The sequence below is a fragment of the Carassius gibelio genome, chromosome A20, assembly GCF_023724105.1.
Source record: "Carassius gibelio isolate Cgi1373 ecotype wild population from Czech Republic chromosome A20, carGib1.2-hapl.c, whole genome shotgun sequence".
NCBI lineage: Eukaryota > Metazoa > Chordata > Actinopteri > Cypriniformes > Cyprinidae > Carassius > Carassius gibelio.
Window position 1 is genome coordinate 8386094 of NC_068390.1, and position 23670 is coordinate 8409763.

Consider the following 23670-nt stretch of genomic DNA (forward strand, 5'->3'; position numbering starts at 1 on the left):
TCGATGACGTGACTCTCCGCCCAGCTAGGCGTGTATGTAGTAGTCTACATGGATTTTAAGGTTAACTTAAACTGTTGGCTTTTGGTGCTTATAGCTATCATGTATTATTGATTGAAGTGACTGTTTCCTTGGAGTATTGCGTCAGTACGGAAAGGCGCAAATGAGCCGTCTAGGTAGGTGATATTTAGTTGAATTTATGTTCGCTCTAATTTTTCTCTCTTTTGCCATTTTTTTCTTCTGATGTCTGATTGTAGTTATGACTCATAACAAAAAAACTGGGGTTGGATGTCACGTTGGCTGTATTTAAAAAATTAATTTCAAAGGACTCTAATAACTGAATGCGTTTGAGTCATAAATTTTAGGTTTCTCTAGTCGAGTGTTTCAAACGTCTAGGAGGCATATTTGGACAATTCATGTGAACTCTTGTCTTGCAAACAAAAATTAGAATAATTATGTTTTCGCTATGGCTTTGGGGTAAAGTGAACGATATAATCTATTCAGGCAAAATTAAATAATATAATGAACTGTGTTCTCGAGACAAAGTATATATACATGTATATCAGATTTTAATTAGTTGTCATTATAACTCTATGTTCTTTGCTGTTTCGTTAATTGTTTTAGATACTTTTTAACTGCGAAAAAGCCACATACTGATTATTTAAAAGCCTTTATTTATTTACCCTTTGTTTCATATTTACAAAAAGGTATCATATTCTCAGTTCAGTGTCAATAAAGTGTCTCCACATGACTTTAACCCAGAATATTAAACATAAGCAGTGAACGTTGTCCAATATTTCTGCCAAATGCAGTGTTGTATTATTTTTCAATAATGCCTGTCTACATGAACTACAGAATAAATAAGGTCACATTTTTAATCTGTAATTGTAGTAGGTTCAGAAGATAAACACTCTGATGTTGAAGTTTCAGCCTATGTTGTCTAGAGGATCTGTTTACAGCAATGACACTACCCTGTTGAAAAAAAAAAAAACCCCAGCATATATTGGTTAGGTATGTTTTGAAGATTGGAAGCTGGTTTAAGATGGTCATGTGCTGGTCCTAAGCAATTGGCACCTGCTCAGCACCAGATGATAACCAGCTCAGGACCATCTTAAACCAGCTGCCCTGCTTCAAAACATACAGCAAATGCCGTTTTTCTTTTTTCAACAGAGTATAGTTTAAGTTAGAGACCATCAGTCTAAATATCCTGCATGTAATATATAATTAAGATGAGTGTGATATATAATACTCTACAATAATTCAATTAATCTGAAAAGGTTATCTATTAATCAGGATTTCATGGCACACAAATGGCACCATTACTTGAAGATGACCCTGTTATTCATTACACAAAACTTTTAACATGTTTGCAAGCTTAAAATAAATGCCCACCAAATTGAAATGCATTGTTTCTTTAATCTCAAATGTAATGTTAGCTTATTGGCAACTTTTTTTTTTTTTTTTTTTTATCAACCTCAACACTGTAGAAATGTATATTATATCATTTGTGTGGTTGTCCCAACACCGTCTCGTGGCAATTCATAACATTTTGGCAAATTGGTGGAATTTGTATCTCATTCATATTTGTATGATGTGCTTATGCTTCACTGTTATGTTTAACCCTTTAACTGTCACCTGGGGATGCCTAGATTTACTTCACTATATTACAATTAAATCTAATCTAATCTTGACAAACGATATATCATTGGAAAGGTCTAAGATATCCTAAATATATATTTTACCAATGTTTTTTGTTGAAAATTATGTAGGAAAAGTAATAGATTAATTTATGACAAGAGTACACCCTCAAAAATCTACATTATAACAGGAGTTTTGACCTCTGTTTAAAAAAAAAAAGACTTCTTTATTGCCTTTTTCTGTATCACATTTTAGAAATCATCAGAAATTATATATCAACTGAAAACTTAAAATCTCAAAATTCATTCTTTAAAACCCATTTTAAAATCAGACATTGCATTTCCATATAAATGGTACATCAATATGTTACAAAATGGTTTCATTCATGAAACAAAAATATGTAAGTTTGGATCATGCACTATAAAGTCTATGTTCAAAACTGTGAGTGAAAGTTAAGGATTGTGGTTTGAGGTGGACCTTCATGCTTACAAGTTTTCACACTGTTTACATTGTACGAAATTGCCACTCTGTATAATAGCTGTGTTCCTATGAGATTGGGGTGGTTCTTTCCATTATTTGTAAACATTTAAACTTTTGTTCTAAACTTAAAAATTTTAAATGTCCTGTGATGCGACAATATTTTAAAATCCCATTTATTGCAATTAATATGAAAAAAAAAGAGTATAGCATGTCAGCAGGACTATGATTAAACAAAATGAATTAAAATTAATTTAATTGTTTTCATAGATTAAGTAGGTTTCAGTGTTGCTGATGTAGCTAACACTCACATTTGTTGTTTTAATAGAAAATGCAAATATCATTGGCAAGACTTGCAGAATCAATGAATCAGTACCACCATGATGTATGGGCAAGTTCTCCACCATCAAGGCAGGGAGGAAGATCTTATTAACCTCAATGTTGGAGGCATCCAGCACAAGGTGGAGCGCTGCGTTCTGCTCCGGTTCCCCAACACACGTGTGGGTCAGTTAATCCAGTGCTGCAGCGATGCCGCCATCCTGGAACTCTGCGACGACTACAGCCCCGCTGATCAGGAATATTACTTCGACAGAAGCCCGCAAGTCTTTCACTGTGTTCTGAACTTCTACCGTACAGGACACTTCCATGCTTTGGAGGAGCTGTGTGTGTTTTGCTTCAGTCAGGAGATCGAATACTGGGGGATTGGTGAACTGGATCTGGAAGTCTGCTGTCTTGATCGGTTCCTTGAGCGCAAACACGACCGGGAGCTGAACGCGTGTGGCAGGTCTAGTAATGCCACGTCGTCTGGAGAGATCCCGGTTGTGGGGAGTGACCTGTGGAGGTTTGAAGGCACGTGGTGTTCAGATGCTCGCAAGTTCATGTGGCAAACTCTTGAAGATCCCAATCACTCCAAGTGTTCCAAAGGTGTAGCTGCGGTTTCAATCCTGGTCATTTTGACCTCCATTGTGGCCATGTGTATTCACAGTATGCCAGAATTCAGGTATGCAACTGACCGCGAACATTCTGTTCTGGACTCTCTGGAGCTCATCTGTAACATTTTCTTCTCCGTGGAATTTGTTCTGCGAGTTGTAGCAGCACCTCACCCATGGACGTTTTTGGGAAACCCTCTGAACATGATTGACTTGGCTTCTGTCTTACCTTTCTATGTGACGCTGGCTTTTGAAAGTTTGAGCGAAGGGGATGGGGAGGAAAACCAAAGTCTGTTCAACATGGGGAAAGTGGTTCAGGTTCTCCGGTTAATGAGGGCCTTCAGGGTCCTAAAGCTTGCTCGACATTCAGAAGGGGTGAGAGCTTTTGGAGAAACTCTAAAGAATTGCCAATCCGAGGTGGGTTTGCTCATTCTTTTCATTACTGTTGGAATATCTTTCTTCTCGACTTTTATTTACTACACTGAAAAGGAAGACGCTTCATCCAAACTCTCTTCTATTCCTGTTTGTTGGTGGTGGGCCATTATTTCAATGACTACTGTGGGCTATGGGGATGTATATCCACAGACAGCAGCTGGGAGGATTGTAGCTTCACTTTGCATTCTCTGTGGGTTACTTGTGGTTTCTTTTCCCATCACCATAATCATGAACAACTTTTCTAAGTACTTTGAGAAAAATACACCTAAGAGGTGCCTTACAGAAGCTAAAGCATAGGAAAATGTCAACCGTTTCCCTGAGGTTTAAAATGTTAGTTTGCTTAAAGCAATCTAAACATCAGAAAAATGTTGTGGTTGTTTCAAAGAAAGTCATTTTTTTTTTTTTTTTTTTTTTTTTTTACATTGTCTGATGTGTGGAAGAAATATAGTAACTGACCTATCAGCAAACATATAGTCAAGTCAAATTGCATATTTCGAACAAATGAAAAGGAGCAGCACAAAAGTATTTATTTTCTTCAAAAAAAGTTTAATAGTAGTTCTATGTACAACAAATGATCATACTTAATATTCAATTATTCAAAGAGGCAGATTGCTCAAATCTGAAATTAGGCAAAATACTGAAGCAAAACTAAAACGGAGAAGGACCAAACCCTTTATAAAATCCTAATCTGCAAAAAGAAAATTCATTATTTAGATATGAATATGACTAAATAAATTATAAATAAAAAAAGTAAATTAATTGTACAAATACCAAACTATTTTTTTAAAATGCCAAAACAACTAACAGCAATGAAACATCAAATCATACAATCATTTTTTTACGATCCTGCATGCTGTCATAGCTTTATAAAACAATCTTAACAAAGTTCAGTTAAAGCAAAGAGAGAGAAAAAATTGGCATATATTCATCAATATATGTATTTTAAATAAATAATGTATATTTGGCATTAGATTCATCCTTATTATTGATATATTAAATGATTCAAAACAAGTTTGAAGCCAAACCACTCTGAAAAACTCACTGTTAATAGCCCATTTATGAGAGGTCTCACTTATTCAAACCACATTACATCAGATGTGCTGAAAAAAAAGAAAAGAAAAGAAAAGAAAAACCCTCCCCTTGATAAATTAGTCATAAGATAATAAGACCAAAGTATTTTCATACTGGGATCACGGTTATCCTTTGAGACTAAAAACTGTGAACGCACAGCAAAACTGCCTGAAATCCCACCTCACGCTCTGAAAAGTCGACTGAGCACCACAGACAGACCTCAACATCCTGCTTTGTCAAAGATTTCGATTTTTCAGAGCATTATAAATGTAAAGAATCCTTATTTTCACATAGTCTACCAAAGCGAGGATGTCTAGTTGTGTCGTGATCCTTTAATGAAACCCTTCAGGTTATTGCTGAACAGGCAGTGAAACATCTGTACTTAAGATCTACAGCTGAACAATCATTCAGCTGCCTATAATATAGTGATTTCTTTACAGAGAAGCCTTGAATAGGTGGACAACTGACAAATGAAAAGGGAGGGTGGGGTAGAGAACAACTGGCAAAGGGTATAATGTTTTAATTTTGTAAGTATAAGCCATTACATGTATATTTAAAAGATAACCATGCCGTTTGGAGGGTGGACAATGAGGCCTATACATTACTGGACATATTGTTTCTGTGTAAGTGTGAGTGTATGCATGTTGATTGTCCTGTCAAAACCAAACCATGTCTATATGAATCCAACACACCTCTATGACAAAAGCACCAGTTTTAACCTCTCAAATGTGTCCGTGTATTTTTAAACAGCGGTTTACATCGTTTCACATTTTCAGTAAAAGCAATAACAGCATTGTTCACAGAACAACAGCCGTCTTTGCATTATGGAGGAACTGACCCTCAAAGAGGAGAATCGGAAACTAACAAAACCTAGTAAAGGGCTTCCCTGCAGTATGTCTGTAAACTGAAAGTGGCAGCGCAACTTTGTATTTTTTTGTAATGATGTAATGCATTTGCAATGCAGCTTTACTGTATATCTGTGCACGCAACGGCCACAACTTTATAAAATGTATTTTATAGGTGAGAAATATCCTCAGGGGAAGTAGTGAATAAATAAACTGTGACCATGTTGAAAAGAGCAGCGTTGCTGGTCACCAACATGTTGTGGTTTAGATGCAGTGAATGTTCCTTCTTAACTAGCTTAACCAGGAGGACCGTACTGCCCTATAAATGCAGATGCAGTGACTACAACAACTGAAATACAACTTAATTGATTAATTCATGATTCATTCTTCCTTGAATATGCATGATTAAGCCAAATTGAATAGATCGGAGTTGGTCGCTACTCACTTTTGACAATTTTGCCTTTGTAGTCCAACCTAGGTCAGCCAGCATCACTAAACAGATCACGTGTTGACTAGTATTTTTACTGATAAATTGCCACCAGCTAGAACAGCATCATACCAGCTCTAATTTGTCTTTTCAACAAGGTTGCAAGGCATATTTTGTTATTCCTCAATAAAATATCATGAAAATGGATAAAACATAGCTTCTGTGAATAAGTGTCTCTTCTGAAAGTCAGACTAGAGCTGCTGCATAGTAGAAAGGCATGACAAATCACTTTGTCTGCCTTGAACTGATCGCAGAGAGACTTTACTAGCACTAGTGTAGTGTCCTGCCATTAATACCACACACTAAGAGGTAATGACACCATGTGCCTGCCATGTATTTATACACTATTGCACATTCTGGCAAGTCTGGTAGAGTGTGTAGCATGCGAGAGCTGGACACTGGCATTTAGTCTTAATACTGTGTTTTGTGTTTTGTAGAGATGAATGATGTGAAGCCCTCATGTGTTCTTCACAATGGAGCACAGATACGGATCAAAACTGAAGTTATCTGCGTTTAACGCTTTCTTCAGTCTCAAAGTGCGGTCACACTAACCCCATTTGAGATGCTGCCATGAATGTGGGCAACAAGATATGATGTCACATAGTTATTCATACATACAAATACATTTGTAATCGCTGGAAAAATGAATCTGTGGTGACATTTCTGCAAAATGATATAATTCTCCTTCAATTCTTGACTCTTTTAAAGTGAATTATTCTGTGAGTGATGCTAAAAATATGTTTTGTTTTAAGCAAAACAGATGAACGTGAGTCTGGCAACATTTCATTACACTGGTTGTACATATTGTGTGAGATCGGAAATTAAATGTCAGGTGAGTGTCACTAAAAGGTTAATGCTCAATCGTGTTTGAAGTCACACCTACATTAACCCAACCGATAGAGTATCAAGTTAAATATACCGGGTGTGCTTTCGAGCATATTCATTACTTCAGAAAAAAGCCATACAGTACATAACGAGCTGGTTATGTAAAATAAAAGTATGTTATGGGAGTTTTGCCAAATTGTAGATAGGCACTTTTTTCCAATGAGCATTTGTTGCTTGAAATATCGCATGCTATTTAAACTGCAAACTATGCAGGTTTCTGACTATATTAATATGAAGATCCAAGTTTACCAACTTTACATTTCACTCACCTGTGCTCATCTTGTGTATGAACATAGTTTACATAGTTTAATGTGACCGCACCTTTAGACTTCCATATTGAAAAAAACCCCCACTATATTAAAACCTCTAATAGCAGTCAATAATTTTCCAACTTCACTATCACACAGTTCTGATCAAATACAGAACCCAAATTGTCACATGATAATCAAAAAGATGAAAATATTCTAAGCAAAAAAAAAAAAAAAAAAGGTTCACAGATTATGCATGTGTTTTAATATTTTTGAGGCCCTGCATGATCAGATGATTTGAAATGCATGACAAAACAAAATTACTGCAGGGTTTCGCCAGTCTTCAACCATAAGCAATATTTTCTCTGCATAAGATGCAACTCATGCAAATCATTTGAAGTCTCCATCACTGATTATAAGGCACCTATGGATGTTTCCACCTTTTATAATCGCCGATATCTGCTAGATCTCTACTAAAGAACAAAACAAAATAAAAATAGACAGACACATGACATGTGTCGGGTGATGGCACTCTACAACTATTTACATTTACACAAGCAGCGATACACCTATGCCACAACTTATCATCACCTCCTGAACACTTTATTTCATGACAATATCTTTTAAATCAGGGAGGGAAGTTTCTTTGACTCTAGTTGTAAAGTTGGACTACAATATGTAAATCATTGAGAAAGACGCCTGTCCTGTGGGTTATCATATTTCAGCTGTTATATATTCATATAAAATGTGCAATATGACATCAATGTATGTATTTAGCAGCAGTTGGTACCATGTCAATCTCTTCCCACTGGGTGACTTACAGTTGCCTTGCAAGGAAACGCAACAAGCCGTGAATAAGAACCTCGAGCACAACATTTCTGCATCCACCTTTCATGAGATTAGACTATTTGGACTAATTAGAAAGCGCTGATCATTTTTTATGTGGCACTTTTAATACATTGAGACAAGAATACTGTGCCACTACAGCCTGGAAAAGCACAGCATTACAAACTCAACATCTCTCACTTCAGCCTTATTATTCCACAACACTGTTTCTTAAAGGGATATTTCACCCTAAAATATAATTTACTCATAATAAGATATTTTTAGTATGTCCAGGTTCCCTTTGTCCTTGCTGTGACCTGAACTGTCAAGCTCTAAAAAGAAAATAGCTTAAAAGCCAGGGATTTATATGCCGCTTTCTGACGCCTTATGAATGTAAGCAGCAGTTATGCTAAGAGGACAGACAGTACCGCTAGCAACACAGCAAACGGACATCTCTAGATAGTTAGGCCTGGAACCAGGGGGTAAAATCCTGCAGTAACAGTTGTGGACAGTTAAAATTCATCATGGTGCCAGTAAAAATAATTAATAACTGCTGTTAAATATCTGTTGCATTTACAAATATAAAGTACTGAATCTAATGCTGCTCATTTATTATTTAGTCCACAGACAAGGTAATAAAGAACCTAAAGCTAAATTAGAAATAAAAAGGTGAATTGTTGCCACCCAACCTAAAATATGGTACTTGAATTCAACAATTCCTCATAAAGACCCCTATTGCACACCTGGGTTTCTGTTCTCAAAAGTGACAAGGCAGATGGACACGTTGTGCAAATGCTGGACTGAAAAGTGTGGTATAGAAAAAGCATAACTATCTACCCTAAAATAAATATACTTCTTTTCAACAAAGCAGTGACCATAAATATGATAATCCGAGACGCATTGAGACACCGTGTTAAACCTCCCTTTAAAAAGTCCACAGGTGGTTTATAGTTCTGTGCAGAAAGGAGAGGAGGGGGCGTCTACATTTTAGAGTATAAAGCAGCACCATTTACAGTAATATTATTAAAGTTTCTTTTGCACCTTTATATGTCACAGACTACCTTGAGTGGTGAACACTGAGGAAGATTAGTGTTGTAAATACTTCTGTAAATGTTTTTGTGTAAAACTGGTGGTCAGTCGATGAAAGTAAAGCTATGACTGAATGATATCAAGGCCTTTTTGGACTAAATTAACTTTAAACCTTAGCCATCGAAATAAAAGGATTATTAATAGTTTTTTTTAACTTCCAGTTAAGTCAAGAAGTAGATTTAATCTCTTAACCCTGAAGCTAAAACTAAATTGAAGTCTAAAAGCAAAACCTTCATGCGAATCCCCCACTATGACAACATCATGAGGATCAAGATCAACATTTCCGTTGGAAATACAAATGTGGATCATTTAATAAGAAGGAGAACTGCTCTGTACAACCTTTTAAGGAGTAAAGATTTAGCAAACTTAAAGAAATTGCAATCTCAAATTTGCAACTTCATACTGAGTCAAGCTTAGAGTCATTTTAGTTTTCTGTTTGTGTGAATGATGCTGTGGATGAAGTGATTATGCTGTGACATTAGTTTTGTGCCAGTGCTATAGAATACAGTTTCTGAAAGGAGTGTTAACTGTGCCTATGATGAGGGCTAAACTTTGGCTTTGTTCAGACAGGCAGCAAAAATCTGATTCATTTATTAATCCATTTTTTTTTTTTTTTTGGGAGTCTGATGTTTCCAAACTACATCCATATGTGGTCTGAAATCAGTTGAAAATCCTTTGCAATTCATCAGAACAGTCAAATTAGTTTTTAGTCATTCCAATAGCGTCACATTCCGTATGTCTCTTTATTCTTTTTTTTTTCTCCCTCATATATTCAATTAAGACATTTGATGGAGCCGCTAAAGGGACATGTTGTTGGGAAAAAATATGAGATGAGAATGAATATTATATTTCTGAGCATTTTCTCACAAAAGTATTGCGTTCCCTCAAGAAACATTGCAGTGGTTCACAAATCTTCTTTTGTGTTCTTTCGCAAACGTAAAGGAACACATTTCTTGAGTTTACTTTGTTGCATTCACCCACAAAAGCACTGGAATATAGCAACCTCATTTTATTTCCAACACAAATGTTTTGCGGGCGAATTAAACGTTTCTCAGGGGAGCGCAAAAGTTTTTGTGCAAGAACACAAAAGTTTAGTGAGAGAAAGCAACATTTCTTAGAAGAAAGCAAAGGTATTGTGAGAAGCGCAAATGTTTCACAAGAAAGCGCAAAGCTTCTCAGGGAAATGTAAACGTTTTTTGAGAAAACGCTAAAGTTTTGGAAGAGAATGCAAAGTTTCTTAAGGGAATGGAACAGAATGCAAAGGTTTTGCGCAAACGTTTTGCGAGAGAACATTTAAAGCATTTAAAATATAATGTTCCATCAACATTCCTCTATGGCTACATAAAATTCATGTCGTGAATAGTGAGTGAATGAGTCAGTGGTCTTTGTACACAGTATTTGCATGAACGTTAATATAATAATTGCTAATATGAGCTAATTGCTCTCACAAATCTCATGAAGGGATTGGCACTTATATCACAACTATTGAAACCGCATCCTAATTGTGTCCTAAAAATTGAATGTGAAAACCAATTCAGATTTGTGTGCAGTGTGAATAAAGCCTTAGTTTTGGCCTCTGAATGAACTAAAACTGAAATACAAACTGGGTTGCAGTAGCTGCAGGCCTCGGAGTGCATAGACTGCCATGACCTCTTTGCATTGAGCTCTGTTTGAGGCATATAGAAACTCACCACTATTCTCAGCTCAGAGTAGATGATGAGCAGAGGAAGAATACTGTAACAGATGTGAGAATGTGTACGGGCGGAGCAGTGACATGGAGCAGAATAGATGGACCCTGTTGTTATGCGTGTTTCATAAACGTGTTTGGGCTTCAGGGATGTAGATCTCTATGCTGTCGGCCCGCTCTGTAACTGAGCTCTGACGGAACGACGCAGCCCGTTTTGCAGCTAGGAGCCTACGGCGGGCCTCTTGCCTCTGACGGTCCTGCAGATCCAAGGATCGCTCACGCATGACAGCTCCTCGACCTTTAGGAGGCCTCTTTGTAACAGGAGGTGGCCATTTTCTTTCCTGAGGTAAAGAAGTAGAGTTATCATTTCCTTGGTTTATTAGAATGCATCAGTGCATCAAAACAATTTAGTGCAAATAATTATTTTTTTTAAAAATCAGGGATTTTCTTATTTATTGAGAAAACAAATGCACTTATGGGGAGAAAACAAAAAATAGAGAGCTGATATTGATTTTTTTTTTTTATTATTTTAATTAAATGATACAAAATGAAGGCTTTTGATTTTACTGTTATGTTGAAAGTCTTTTTTACTCATTTCATCCTATAGGAAATTGATTAAAAAAAAAAATTAATAGAGGCATCACAATATCACTATTAGTAATTATATATGTACGCATGTTGCTATGTAAATATACAGTATATCAAGTATCAGTGTTGGGGAAAGTTTTTTTTTTAAGTAATGCATTACAATATTGTGCTAAGTTATTAATTGCACTACTAAGTTACTTTTTTATGGAAAGAAATCCATTAAATTACTTTTGTGTTACCTTTTCTTACCTGGCATGGGCTTGCTTGTTTGTTTTTTAATATAAAAAACAGTTATATTTTTGGCAAATGTAAAAACCCTTTCACACTAAAAGTGAAATGAATTAGGCTGGAGAAAATGTGAAATTCAAAAAGCACAAACAAATCTTTCAGCTGTGGTTAACACTTTCTTCTCGATCAAAAAAAACAAACAAGCAAGCAAATTAATAATAATAATAAAGAAATAATTTGATGTTTATCTAACAAGCATTTTGCTTATTAGTATGGTTGAATTGGACCACTGAAGGTCGGCACTGGTTAATAAAATGTGATTAAATACATAAAGGATTTTGTATAAATATTTATTTCAGGTTTCTGTAATTTTTTCATGGTTTTTATTCATTTTGAGGAATACTGAATCTTTTTTGCAAGTGAGATGAGTAAATGCATGTGTTTAGTCTAAAATATTAGTCTCATTTAGTGACATTTAGTCAATAATGTTTACACAACAGACACAACACCTCTGCACTTACTCCCGATTTCTCCCAACATGAAAACAGGAGAGCTGTCAGTCAATAAATGGGACAATTAAGTAATTTTACTAGTTTAACCACTAGCTTACTAGTTAGTTTGAAAAAGATTTAAAAAAATAAAAAATCTGATTACATAACTCACACTACTTGTAATATGTTACCTGCATCACCCTGCATTAATGTTTGGGGTCTGTGGGATTTTTTTTTTATGTTTCTGAATGAAGACCCTCATGCTCACCAAGGCTGCATTTATTTGATTAAAAATACAGTAAAAAATAAATAATGTGAAATATAATTTCAATAAATGCTTTCTATTTTAATATATTTTAAAATGTAATATTTCTGTAATGACAGCTGAATTTTCAGCATCATTACTCCAGTCTTCAGTGTCATATATAGTATACACACATATACATGCATATATATATATATATATATATATATATATATATATATAGTCTGTGATGCTCCATGTACCTTCTTCTCAGGACTCTCCACTATCCTCCACTCATTACTCTTGATTTGCTGCAGCTCATCAAACTTGGCAGTGACATCATCTATGGAGAGCTGCAGAAGATCCCAGAAGCCAGCCAGGTCCTGAGCCGTGGGGCGCGGCATAGCGCTGGGGTCCTGCACAAAACAGTTATACGTCACACACTCCTCACATATATATATATATATAATACATCTAAAAATAAGAGGAATCATTACAATGCATTTTGTTATTTATTCAGTTATGTGCTGATGAAGCTATTTGACATATATGCCTTTAATTGCAACGTGTACATGTTTCTACCCTGTTTAGCTGACAGTGTAGCTGTCTGCTCTTTTTGACAAAAATCCTCTGGGTACAGTAAGTTCTTTTGATTCTCAGCATGCGCTGCACGTTTGAGATCTTCCCCACAGTGGCGCAGTGATATCGAGACCCAGCTTCACCACTCAGGACAAGTGAAGGACTCATACACCATCGCTTATCACAATCGCCAATGAGCAGGAGGCAATGCAGTTATGTAAACTTCTGAAGAGCATCATTTGTTTCATTTCAGGTATTTTGTCTTGGGTTATGGAGCTTTTTCAGGGTCATGTAAAATAATAATAATAATAATAATTATATAAAAATGTGCGAGAAAGGGATTTAAACTTATGACCCCTTGAAGAGTCAAATCAAAGAAAGATCCTGATCACTATTTACGCTTCACTGCACCAAGTGCCATGAATGAATAAATCATCATGAATAATCACTAGAGGTCACTGTAGTCCAGCTTCACCTTCATCATCTCTTATCCAAACAATGAATATTTCACATTAGCATTATAATCTTTTGTATTTTTTTAAAAGATGGATTCGAGATGAACTAACTGACAATGTTATGTATACACTCATCATAACTGGAGTAAAAATAGCTAATTTTCTGTCAAATCAATGATCGATTGAACCATTTACAAATTGAATATTAGCTATTTATTCTGGCTGCATCCTCTCCTCTCCGTTTATGATGCTTCCCTAAACTGTTCAGAGTCTTGGAAGCTCATACTAGAGAGGACAAGCTGGGTTCTGCCTGTCCGTGTGAATGTATTACAACATCCATCATTTCACAATCTCCAGAGAGAGAGAGAGAGAGAGGAGCGATCACTGACCACTAAACAAACACTTTCAAGTGTCATTCAGCCCACCAACTACCAATTAATGTCAGGATCTTTCGCACGCACACAGCTTGAAACTGATTAAAGCTCCTTTCAGGCTGAAATTCTATTTAGTGGAGATGACACTGCAGCGAATCAACGTGTACTTCAGTCAGCTAGAGACAAAAATGCACAATACATTTAGACAGGTTATAAAATAATACATTGCTTTAGCAAGTTTTGATCAAATTTGATACGTTTTTTTTTAACTGTCAACTTAAAACTATTTTTGATTAAAATAATATATTGCAAAATTTCTCAATATTATTGGCTTTTAAGGATCTTTCAAATAAAACAGTATACAATGCTCAAAAGCTAGTATTTAACCTTGTTTTCACCTAAAAAAGAATGCAAGGCAAACACTTACAAATGCTTTCAAATGAACTGCCTGTCAAAGAGGCAAAATGAATCTTTTATGACAGAAACTGGTGCATGGTTGATGTATTTTATGATGCAAAAGGAGCATTAAAGTACAAATCATGGGGATCGTAGAAATGCCACATACCAAATTTTGCTGACACAACCAGTAAAACTGCTGGAATTTCTGGGACATTAGGAGGTGAGCGCTGCCCACAGCACTCCGGATCTTCCCAAGAACTGCAAAACATTATTAGATTGAAAAATATACACAATATATATATATATATGTGTGTGTGTGTGTGTGTGTGTGTGTGTGTGTGACATATCAGGACATAACTCTGTATAATGACATGGGTATGACACAGGTATTACAAGGAGAGGGTGACTTATGAGGACATAACCCATGTCCCCATTTTTCAAAACGCTTATAAATCATACAGAATGAGTTTTTTTGGGAAAGTAAAAATGCACAAAGTTTTCTGTGAGGGTTAGGTTTAGGGGTAGGGTTGGTGAAGGGCCATAGAATATACAGTTTGTACAGAATAAAAACCATTACACCTATGGGATGTCCCCACTTTTCACAAAAACAAACGTGTGTGTGTGTTATTACTTTAAATATAATAATTCCATTTATTTATATATTTCTGCCATGAAATTGACCAATGTGAAATACAGAATATATGTACGTAGTTTTGTTCGAAATGATGTAAAAAGATACAGTAGGTAGATGGATGGATGGATAGATTGTGTTGGTTTAGACTCATGTGTTTTGTGTTCTTGATGCCTGCACTCACTCTCCTCCGACAGGTCGTGCTCCTCCGCCTCACGCTCCATGTCTTTGCACCAGCCCTCCATACGTTTAGTCTCTCTGTGCAGAAGCTGCATGAACCAGCTGCCATCGCGGCGGAGTGGCGACACGCGGCCGGACTCGGCTGCTTCAAGAGCAGGCTCCACCAGCCAGGGTTCAGGCTGCGGACTGGGCGGCCCACTGGAGGGCCTGTAATCCTCACGGTAGCTAAAAAGGCCCTGTGTGCGTACAGTCCGAACCATGTTGTACTGTGTGGGTGTACTGGGTTCAGAATGACGTTGAAATCCTCCAAACTGCAGACTCTTGTCTTCGGTCGATGGAAACCCCTCCAGCTCCAAATCGGCCTGAACCGCCGTCGTCACACTGTTGGACCGTTTAAAGCGGCCAAGTCTGAAAATGAACAAAAGAGTGACCAATATTAAAGAAATCAGTTGATGTGTTTACACAAGGAAAGTGCTATCTATATTTAGTTATATTCATTATTTCAGTTAACTTATTGGGCTATTGCTCTTAAAATGATTCATAGTCCAAGATAACTTTAGTTCTGTGGACCAAATGTCCTGTAAACTTACTTCTTCTCATCCTCAACCTGGATACCCACAGACTGATACTGTGGAAGACCTTTACTATCAGCCTCAGAATCTGTGGCTGCTTCCACCTGAAGAATAAAAAAGGAAGAGATAAAAAGGAGAACTGCCTGAATGAGAATATATATTTAATACATAGGACTGAGTATCTGAGGTTAACAAGAGAAGTTATAAAATGTTGCTACAAGCTGCAGTTATGGGGCCAAAGATGCTAAGATTATGCACACTGCGTTAAGCATGATCCGAAGAAATAAAGCACTGTGACTTTTCTGTCAGTTATTGGAAAGTTTGCAATTTAACCATTACAAGTTTTGAGAAGCAAGGGTGTGTTTTGATGTTAAGTTTCAATACAATATGCCGAAGTGCTGTTTTAAAACTTCTGATCAATATGGTTTTAAGATTATTTGACCTAAATTTGTAAAAGATCAAATAAATGTTGTCGGAGAAGTCTCAATTTTAAAAAGTGGAAAATCGGATCAGTTGGAAATTGGAACAACCTGTATGACTGATGGTATGAATCAAGAATTGATAGAAAAATAATTGATTCTTGGTCTAATGGGTTTAAGAAGATCCATTGTTGCTGTTATAGCATTTCAGACTCCAAATTTGCCATGATATAAACAGAGTGTTGTACAATATGAATCGATAGGGATACCATAGACTCCCAGCCAGTCCGAACAAAAATAACAAAACTACCAGATTCAAAATGGGTTTCACACATTCAGTGAGTAATAATATAAGTGTCAAGGCAATGCTTACAAAATAAAACCATATTGCTAAAGTAATACTATGTCCTTTGGGTGGCATGAACACATTAGCACAGACCTAGAAGAGAAAACAACATCTTAGAGGCACACATATGGGACTTCACTTAAAGAGCTGTCATTTCACAGACACTTTGTTATCTGAAGCGATTTATAGTACACTTGCTATATGGACAGCCCCTAAATGGATACACAGGATCCCAGTAACCATGTTGGGGGTAACGCATTTCAAGTAGCTTGAGTTACATGATCAGATTACTTTTCTTCAAATAACTAATAATAACATTTTAATTTACAAGAACATTTCTGTGTTAATTAAAAAAAAGTAATGCCAGTTACAGTTATTTATTGACTTGAGAGAAATCAAGAGTAAGTGTGCTGTGTGTGATGCTAAACAATGGTTGCATGCATTTATTAATCTCACTTGCACAAAAAACAGATTCAGTATTCATCAATATATATATATATATATATTTTGACGAGTGACCCCTCCCCCCAGCCCGCTAATCCACTGCTGATCCCCCCAGTCCAAACTTTTGGTCTGTACTGTATATATAGGCAAAATTAATGTAACATTACTTTCCAACTAAGTAATGTAATTATTTAACTTAAAAAGTAATTTTTGCCATCACTGCTAGCAACCTGTTACAGTCCATTAATGTTCACATTACTTTCCTAGACTGTAACCAAACATTTCAGATATGGTTTATTGCTTAGTATAAGCCTTTCATACAGTTAATGGGCCATTGTCTGATTCCTGATTTCCTTATTTCGTATTATTATTACTTCTGTTAGTGACAGCTAGTTTCTTCAGCATCCAGAGTTATGCTACAGTCTCTGTAAATTGCATCATGAACATATAGTGATGCATTTTAAACAAGCTCAAAATATTCTGGAGGTTTATAACTTATTGATGATTCATTTTGCATCTCTCATCTAGTGTTGAAAACATAAAAGTCTTTAAATCATGGCTTAAAATCATCCAAACTCACTAAGATGCAAATAATAATAATAATAATAATAATAATAATAATAATAATAATAATTAGAAGATAGGTTACCTTCTATAAGCAACCTATTTATTTATTCCCTTGAAACCAAATTAATTCTGATTTCATATTGCATTGCTGATTTAACATGAAGAAAATTATAATTGATAATAAAGAAGTTTCAAGTGCCCAACCAAGGTGGCACTGCTGATGTGGTGTGGAAGCCAGGTTTCTTTGACAGTGGCCTTCAGTTCATCTGCATTGTTTGGTCTCTCGTTTCTCATTTTCCACTTGATAATACCCCATAGATTCTCTCTGGGGTTCAGGTCTGGTGAGTTTGCTGGCCAGTCAAGCACACCAACACCATGTTCATTTAACCAACTTTTGGTGCTTTTGGCAGTGTGGACAAGTGCCAAATCCTGCTGGAAAATAAAATCAGCATCTTCAAAAAGCTGGTCAACAGAAGGAAGTATGAAGTGCTTCAAAATTTCTTGGTAAACAGTCACAGTGACTTTAGTTTAAAAAAAAAAACACAAATGGACCAAGACCAGCAGATGAAATGGCACCGCAAATCATCACAGACTGTGGAAAATTAACACTGGACTTCAAGTAGCTTGGGCTATGAGCTTCTCCAACATTTCTCCAGACTCTAGGACCTTGGTTTCCAAATGAAATACAAAACTTGCTCTCATCTGAAAAGACGACTTTGGACCAATGGGCAACAGTCCAGTTCTTCTTCTTCTTAGCTCAGATAAGTTGCCTCTGATGTTGTCTGTTGTTCAGCAAATTCCTTGACACGTCTGTGTGTGGTTGCTCTTGATGCCTTGACCCTCAGTTAATTCCTTGTGAAGTTCACTCAAATTCTTGAATTGATTTTGCTTGACAATCCTCATAATGCTGCAGTTCTCTCGGTTGGTTGTGCATCTTTTTCTTCCACACTTTTTCCTTCCACTCAACTTTCTGTTAACATGCTTGGATACAGCACTCTGTCAACAGCCAGCTTCTTTGGCAATGAATGTTTGTGGCTTACCCTTCTTGTGAAGGGTGTCAATGATTGTCTTCTGGACAACTGTCAGATCAGATGTCTTCCCCAGGATTGTGTAGCATAGTGAACCAAACTGAGAGACCATTTTGAAGGCTCAGGAAACCTTTGCAGGTGTTTTGAGTTGATTAGCTGATAGACATCTCACCATATTTTAATTTGTTGAGATTTTTGTTAAATGTTAGCCCAAATCATCACAATTAAAAGAACCAAAGACTACTTTCGTCTGTGTGCGAGTTTCACAATTTGAGTTGAATTACTGGAATAAATTAACTTTTTCCACAACTTTCTAATTTATTGAGAAGCAACTGTATAATGGTGAGTAAAAACAAAACAATAAAAAAACACATTTTAGGAAAATCAACATCAATTTATGAAGTTAGCTTATGTGATGATCTCTCAAATATTTCAGCTGTATTGAAAATTCAGTGTTCAAGATGACATTGGGAAACTAGTGAATGCAGCTAGTGAAAGATAACTGCAGACATGGAGGAAATGAGTGAAATTTCTAGTGGTTCACCAGAACTATAATCAAATTTAGAAGTTTCTTTGTATTTGTTGCAACAGGGCCAAGTTTAACAGTCGGGTAATTTGAGTTCTGGATTTAGCTAAATAAGTCATTCCAGCCTTCATAGATTTGGTTGTTAATGATCGATAGCTTTATGTGTGTAATCTCTTCTTCATCTCTACAGCTACATGATGCAGCTGAATGTTTGTCGTGTAGGAACAAGCCCACAGAGAGAAGCAGCATCATTAATCTTTGTTGTTCCTGGTCAATCTGCAATCACATCTTCTCTGCTACAGAATCTGGCTATATAAGGAGACTCTGTGAGCAACTTCTGGGTGGGTGAGTCACTGTCTAAATGTTGCCAGCTATTTTTGGATTTGAGGCGAGACACAAAGCCATGGGGTTTACAAAGATGCAGTGACCAAGTGAGTCAATTTTTAAAACCTTGAGGGAGGTTTACCTGTATCCCGATAGAAGAACGTGGAGCCTTGAGGTATTCCTCTGCTTTAGACACCAGGATGGCCTTATCGCAGGTCTGAACAGAGCTGTAGCTCCCCGCAGAAGTGAGGCGCTTGGATGTGGTTTCCATTGCTAGGGTCACTGGCTTTGCGCTATCCAGGCTGTCGGCAGAGTTGTAGATAACCCGGCTGTGGCTATCCGGTGCCCAAAGCACTCCCCGTGATGGTCGACCCTCGTGGTACCCATCCTGCATTGACTCGGTGCTGCTCTGGGCTGTTACAGAAATCAGCGGCTTGGTGGTGGATCGAGGAGGAACAGGTGGAGGGCTCTTCTTGTAGTCAGGTGTATATATCACTGGCGCTATAAAGAAATGATGAATGATGCATTAGATTTGAGAGAAAATAAATCACTTTCAGGAGTCGGTGTGCTAGGGGTTTAATTGTAAACTTCAAATCAATAGCTGTAGAAAAGTGATCCTCAAATCTGGCCCACAAGATCCACTTTCCTGGAGAGCAGGCACGTGCACAGGTAGGGCTCAACCTGTGCAGAACACATGCCCTTTTTGCCCTTACACTCCGAAGTGCCCTTTTTTTGGTGGTGTTTTTTTTTTTTTTTTTATCAATGCTATTGGTCACTCTTTACGTCTGTCTGTCCTTTTTACAAATATTTAGCAAATGAAAGTTCTTAAAACGAGCTTGTGTAGATCTTATTCGATCCTCAAGCTGTCAGTAAGCTGATAACTCCGCCCCCTCTGTTGAATCAACTTAAGTTCCACAGCAGCCGCACAGTAGACAACAGCTGAGCTGAACAAAGTTTTGCGAAGGGTAAATAAATATCTTGTTGTTTGCGTAAGTACTACTAAACACTAGGTCTATAAAGGCTCATATTTTATTTATTTGATGTCTGACTGACTCACTGACTGAGACATGTGGGACGTCGCCTGAGAGAGAGAGGGCTAGCATTTGCCATCCAATAGCCTACATAGCCAACACTTAAATAGCCCGTGCATACAGTAGCATTTCATCTTTTATAAAATGCGATTTTTCCCAAATGCATTTTACCACAGGAAAAACTGAGCGCTCCGTCTATATAGCTACAAATCTAGTTTGTAACCTGTAACGTTAAATGAAAATGTAATGTGATCCCGGCAGCGGCAGGCGCCGTCGCCGTTTTAATGACGGCCAAAAAAGAAAATCACATTTCCACACATTCGCTGGTCAAAAACGATATATTGATAAGTAATACAACATAATGTTTTTACCATCGGAAAATCATAACAGGGGCGCCCCCCGGTGTTTCGTACTGGAACTTACACAAAGCGACGAGTGATCCTCGTCACCTAGATAACATATTTTTCTAAGAAATTTCTGTTTTGATTTATGATTGCTGATACACTTAATTTATTAACATTAAGGCTAATCATGTTATGGTATACTCTCCGCTCTTCCTCACATGTATAAAATGTAGTAAAACATGGTTTTACTACAGTAATGTAGTAGTAACTAATTTTTTTTTTTTACAGAAGATCACTGTGAAATCTTTATATTTTATCATGCAGAATGTAATTAATGATTCATTCCAAGGCTTCATTTATTTGATCCAAAATACAGCAAAAACAGTAATATTGTGTAATATTTTTACAATTTTAAATAACTGTTTTCTATTTGAATATATTTTAAAATGTAATTTATTTTTGTGATCACAACTGAATTTTCAGCATCATTCCAGTTCAGTACTCTTCAGTGTCACGTGATCCTTCAGAAATGCTTTTCACTGCAACTGTACTTTTCACACTGTTTTTATTTATGTTTTAATTGCTGGCTTATTTTAGGGAAAGTGTAGTGAATAAGAGACCTTCAAGAGACCAACATCCCTGGTCCACCACAGTATCAAATTTTTGCCTGGTAGGCGTATACATGTTGGATATGTTATAGTAACGGTATGGCTATAGTTTCTTATAATCTGGAATTGAGTTGGACATAATTACTTAAATTATATTTCAAAAAAGTTTGTCAAAAATACTTGACTCATTGCTCACCTTCCCCTCTTCTCAATGTCATAATCATGTTAACCAAATAATACAAATTAGCTTATAAAACCAAACAGAATAGCTAAAAATGAGAATATATATTTTTTTTTTCTTTGCAAAGTTCATAAAAAAGTGCATAAAGTTCAATAAAAAAAGATTTTGGTTTCTGTTTGGTTTTATAAGCTAATTATTTGGTTAACATGTTTATGTATGATTCAAGTATTTTTTTTCTCTATAAATGCAATTTAAAAAAAGAGGGAGTACACAAGAGCTGTTTTAATTAGGTTTAAAGAAGCCCTTAAAACCCTGTTTATTTATATTATCTAATTATCTAATATTATTATTATGGTTATTAATCATGAATAAATCTAAAGCTTTTGAGACTATTATTTTGTGTTAATTGAATTTGTCATGAAGATGTGACCATGTCTTCCTTTTATGCAGGCTTATTAAATAATCTTGATATAAAAAAGGGAGGGGGGTGCCCTTTTTCAGTTTCAGCACATGCCCCTCAAAAGGTCTGTGCACGGCCCTGCTGGAGAGGTTAGCTTTAACCCTAATCAGACACACCTGAGCATGCTCATCAATGTCTCCAGCATCATTAGAAACTTACAATTAGTTGAGTTTGATCAGGGTTGGAGCTAACTCTGCAGCACTGGCCCTATAGGGCAAGATTAGAGGAATCTTGCTGTAAATGGTTTGACCACAACAGAGCAGTGGATCATATAAAAACTCAACCATCAGCACAGTTGGTTAGTAGATGTCTGATCTTTGACTTTTCTAAGAACTATTTTAAAGCTACATTATGCAACCTTTGGCCCACTATCAGTTCAGGCATAAAACTGTATGCAAGTTGTGCATCAGCTTCGCTTTTCTGTGCGGATGCAACTCATGCTTTTGCTCATGATTACAGATTATCAACCTATCAGTGCAAATCTTACTAACAACATTAAATCTCATGAAACTCATAAGTTCTCATGAAGATATATATATATATATATACATAAGAGTTTGGTTCCAAAATGCAATAAATCCAAAAATGTGTTTTCTTTACCAAGAAAGTGGCGAGATGAAAACCACTATTTTCTTACATTAAAATCCAGGTTTTGATTTCCAAAGCTTTATTATAAAATTGTTTTATTTATTTTTTTCCCCAAAATGCAATAAATCCATGATACTTTTCCCCCCAAAATGCAATAAATCCATTGAATCAATATAAAAGTTCAAATTCATATTGAAACTGATGAAAATACAACATAGTAAGCTGATCTACATAAAACAGCCTCTGAGCTTGGTCAATATGAATCTTATATACAGACAATGTACTAAAAATACATTCAGCAGTCATTAGTCCGAAACGATCCAACAGGTCATCTGGTTAATGCTATAAATGTGTTACAGTAATAAAAGAAAAATTCATGATGAACAAGAACATGAACAACATCACATTAGACTACAGAAATTCCAAAATTACATTTACCTTACATTCAACTTCCCAAAGTGCATTCATCTTTTCCATGTTACATTCATTTAGTTGACTAGTGCTACTGTATGTTCTGTATTAACAAAAACATAAATGGCATTATCTGTATTAACAAAAACATAAATGGCATTAATAAAAACACTTACACTGACAAGCTACGCAATATTGTGTTTATAATTGAATGTGATTCATCTAATGAACATGATATAGTGATATAGTGTAGCTTGTCACTGATCTACGGCTCTGTGTATTAAATGCATCTGAATAATTTCCATCTGAAAGCACATGATGGAGGTCTATTGGTACTATTAATCACAGAACCAGCTTTTTTGATGAGATGTGCATGAAAATCACTTGCAATTTATCATTTAGCCCTTGTTTAATGATCAGAAAGTACAAAGTAGACAAGGAAAACTAGGATGCTGGGTGTATTTAAAGTCCTGCCATTATTGTCTAGAGTGCGTGGAATGGTGCGCTGTGATTGGTTGAGAGGATATATTGCAATCTGCAAAAAAGCGAGTCTGGTGTTTGTGGCAGTTTGGAAAAGGGAGAAAACGTCTCCAGTTATGAATGTAACCATGGTTCCCTGAGTAGGGAACGAGACACTGCATCCTCCAGGGCTCGCATTAGGGAACACCTTGTCATAACCTATGTCTGAAGCATACAGTGAAAAAAAAGGCCGGCGACAGCCCCTGACATCACTACCTGAATCGCTATGGATAAATAGGCGCCGGGAGAACACGTCATTCACTTCTTCGTCTGAAGCTTGCATCAGACGCATGGCAGGGAGCTAAAGGGCGCAGTGTCTAATTCCCTAATCACGGGAACCATGGTTACATTCATAACCTGAGATGCTCGCTTTCAAGGGAACTTCAAACTGCATCCTCTAGGGGTCGCTATGGGGAACAGTATACCCATGCTCCCATGCTGAGTGGAGTGCAGGCCAGAATCATGGCAAACACTAAGTACCAACTATACCATTTCCATGGGAGTTGCCCCTGGGACGTTT

General features: G+C 36.5%; 2 protein-coding genes across 3 annotated transcripts in view; one reads left to right on the forward strand and one right to left on the reverse strand.

The window, feature by feature from the left end:
• On the forward strand, nucleotides 1-6542 carry kcns3b (potassium voltage-gated channel, delayed-rectifier, subfamily S, member 3b). 2 transcript variants are annotated; one of them, XM_052535573.1, is made up of 3 exons: nucleotides 20-173; nucleotides 2441-3458; nucleotides 6317-6542. In XM_052535573.1, the coding sequence occupies exons 2-3, from the start codon at nucleotides 2493-2495 to the stop codon at nucleotides 6320-6322; spliced, it is 972 nt and encodes a 323-aa protein (XP_052391533.1). In that variant the 5' UTR covers nucleotides 20-173; nucleotides 2441-2492; the 3' UTR covers nucleotides 6323-6542. The 2 variants fall into 2 exon arrangements, with proteins under 2 accessions (XP_052391532.1, XP_052391533.1); XM_052535572.1 differs by lacking the exon at nucleotides 6317-6542 and having other exon boundaries at nucleotides 1-173; nucleotides 2441-3943.
• Nucleotides 4002-23670, reverse strand: part of LOC127938745 (disks large-associated protein 2-like) — a 26375-nt gene continuing 6706 nt past the window's right edge. Inside the window, exons 2-7 of the mRNA XM_052535576.1 lie at nucleotides 19151-19509; nucleotides 15373-15458; nucleotides 14787-15190; nucleotides 14138-14229; nucleotides 12428-12580; nucleotides 4002-10954 (exon numbers count right to left, since the gene is read on the reverse strand). Coding sequence (XP_052391536.1) covers nucleotides 10739-10954; nucleotides 12428-12580; nucleotides 14138-14229; nucleotides 14787-15190; nucleotides 15373-15458; nucleotides 19151-19402 — 1203 coding nt within the window. The 5' untranslated portion in view covers nucleotides 19403-19509 and the 3' untranslated portion in view covers nucleotides 4002-10738. The remainder of the gene's footprint in view (nucleotides 10955-12427; nucleotides 12581-14137; nucleotides 14230-14786; nucleotides 15191-15372; nucleotides 15459-19150; nucleotides 19510-23670) is intronic.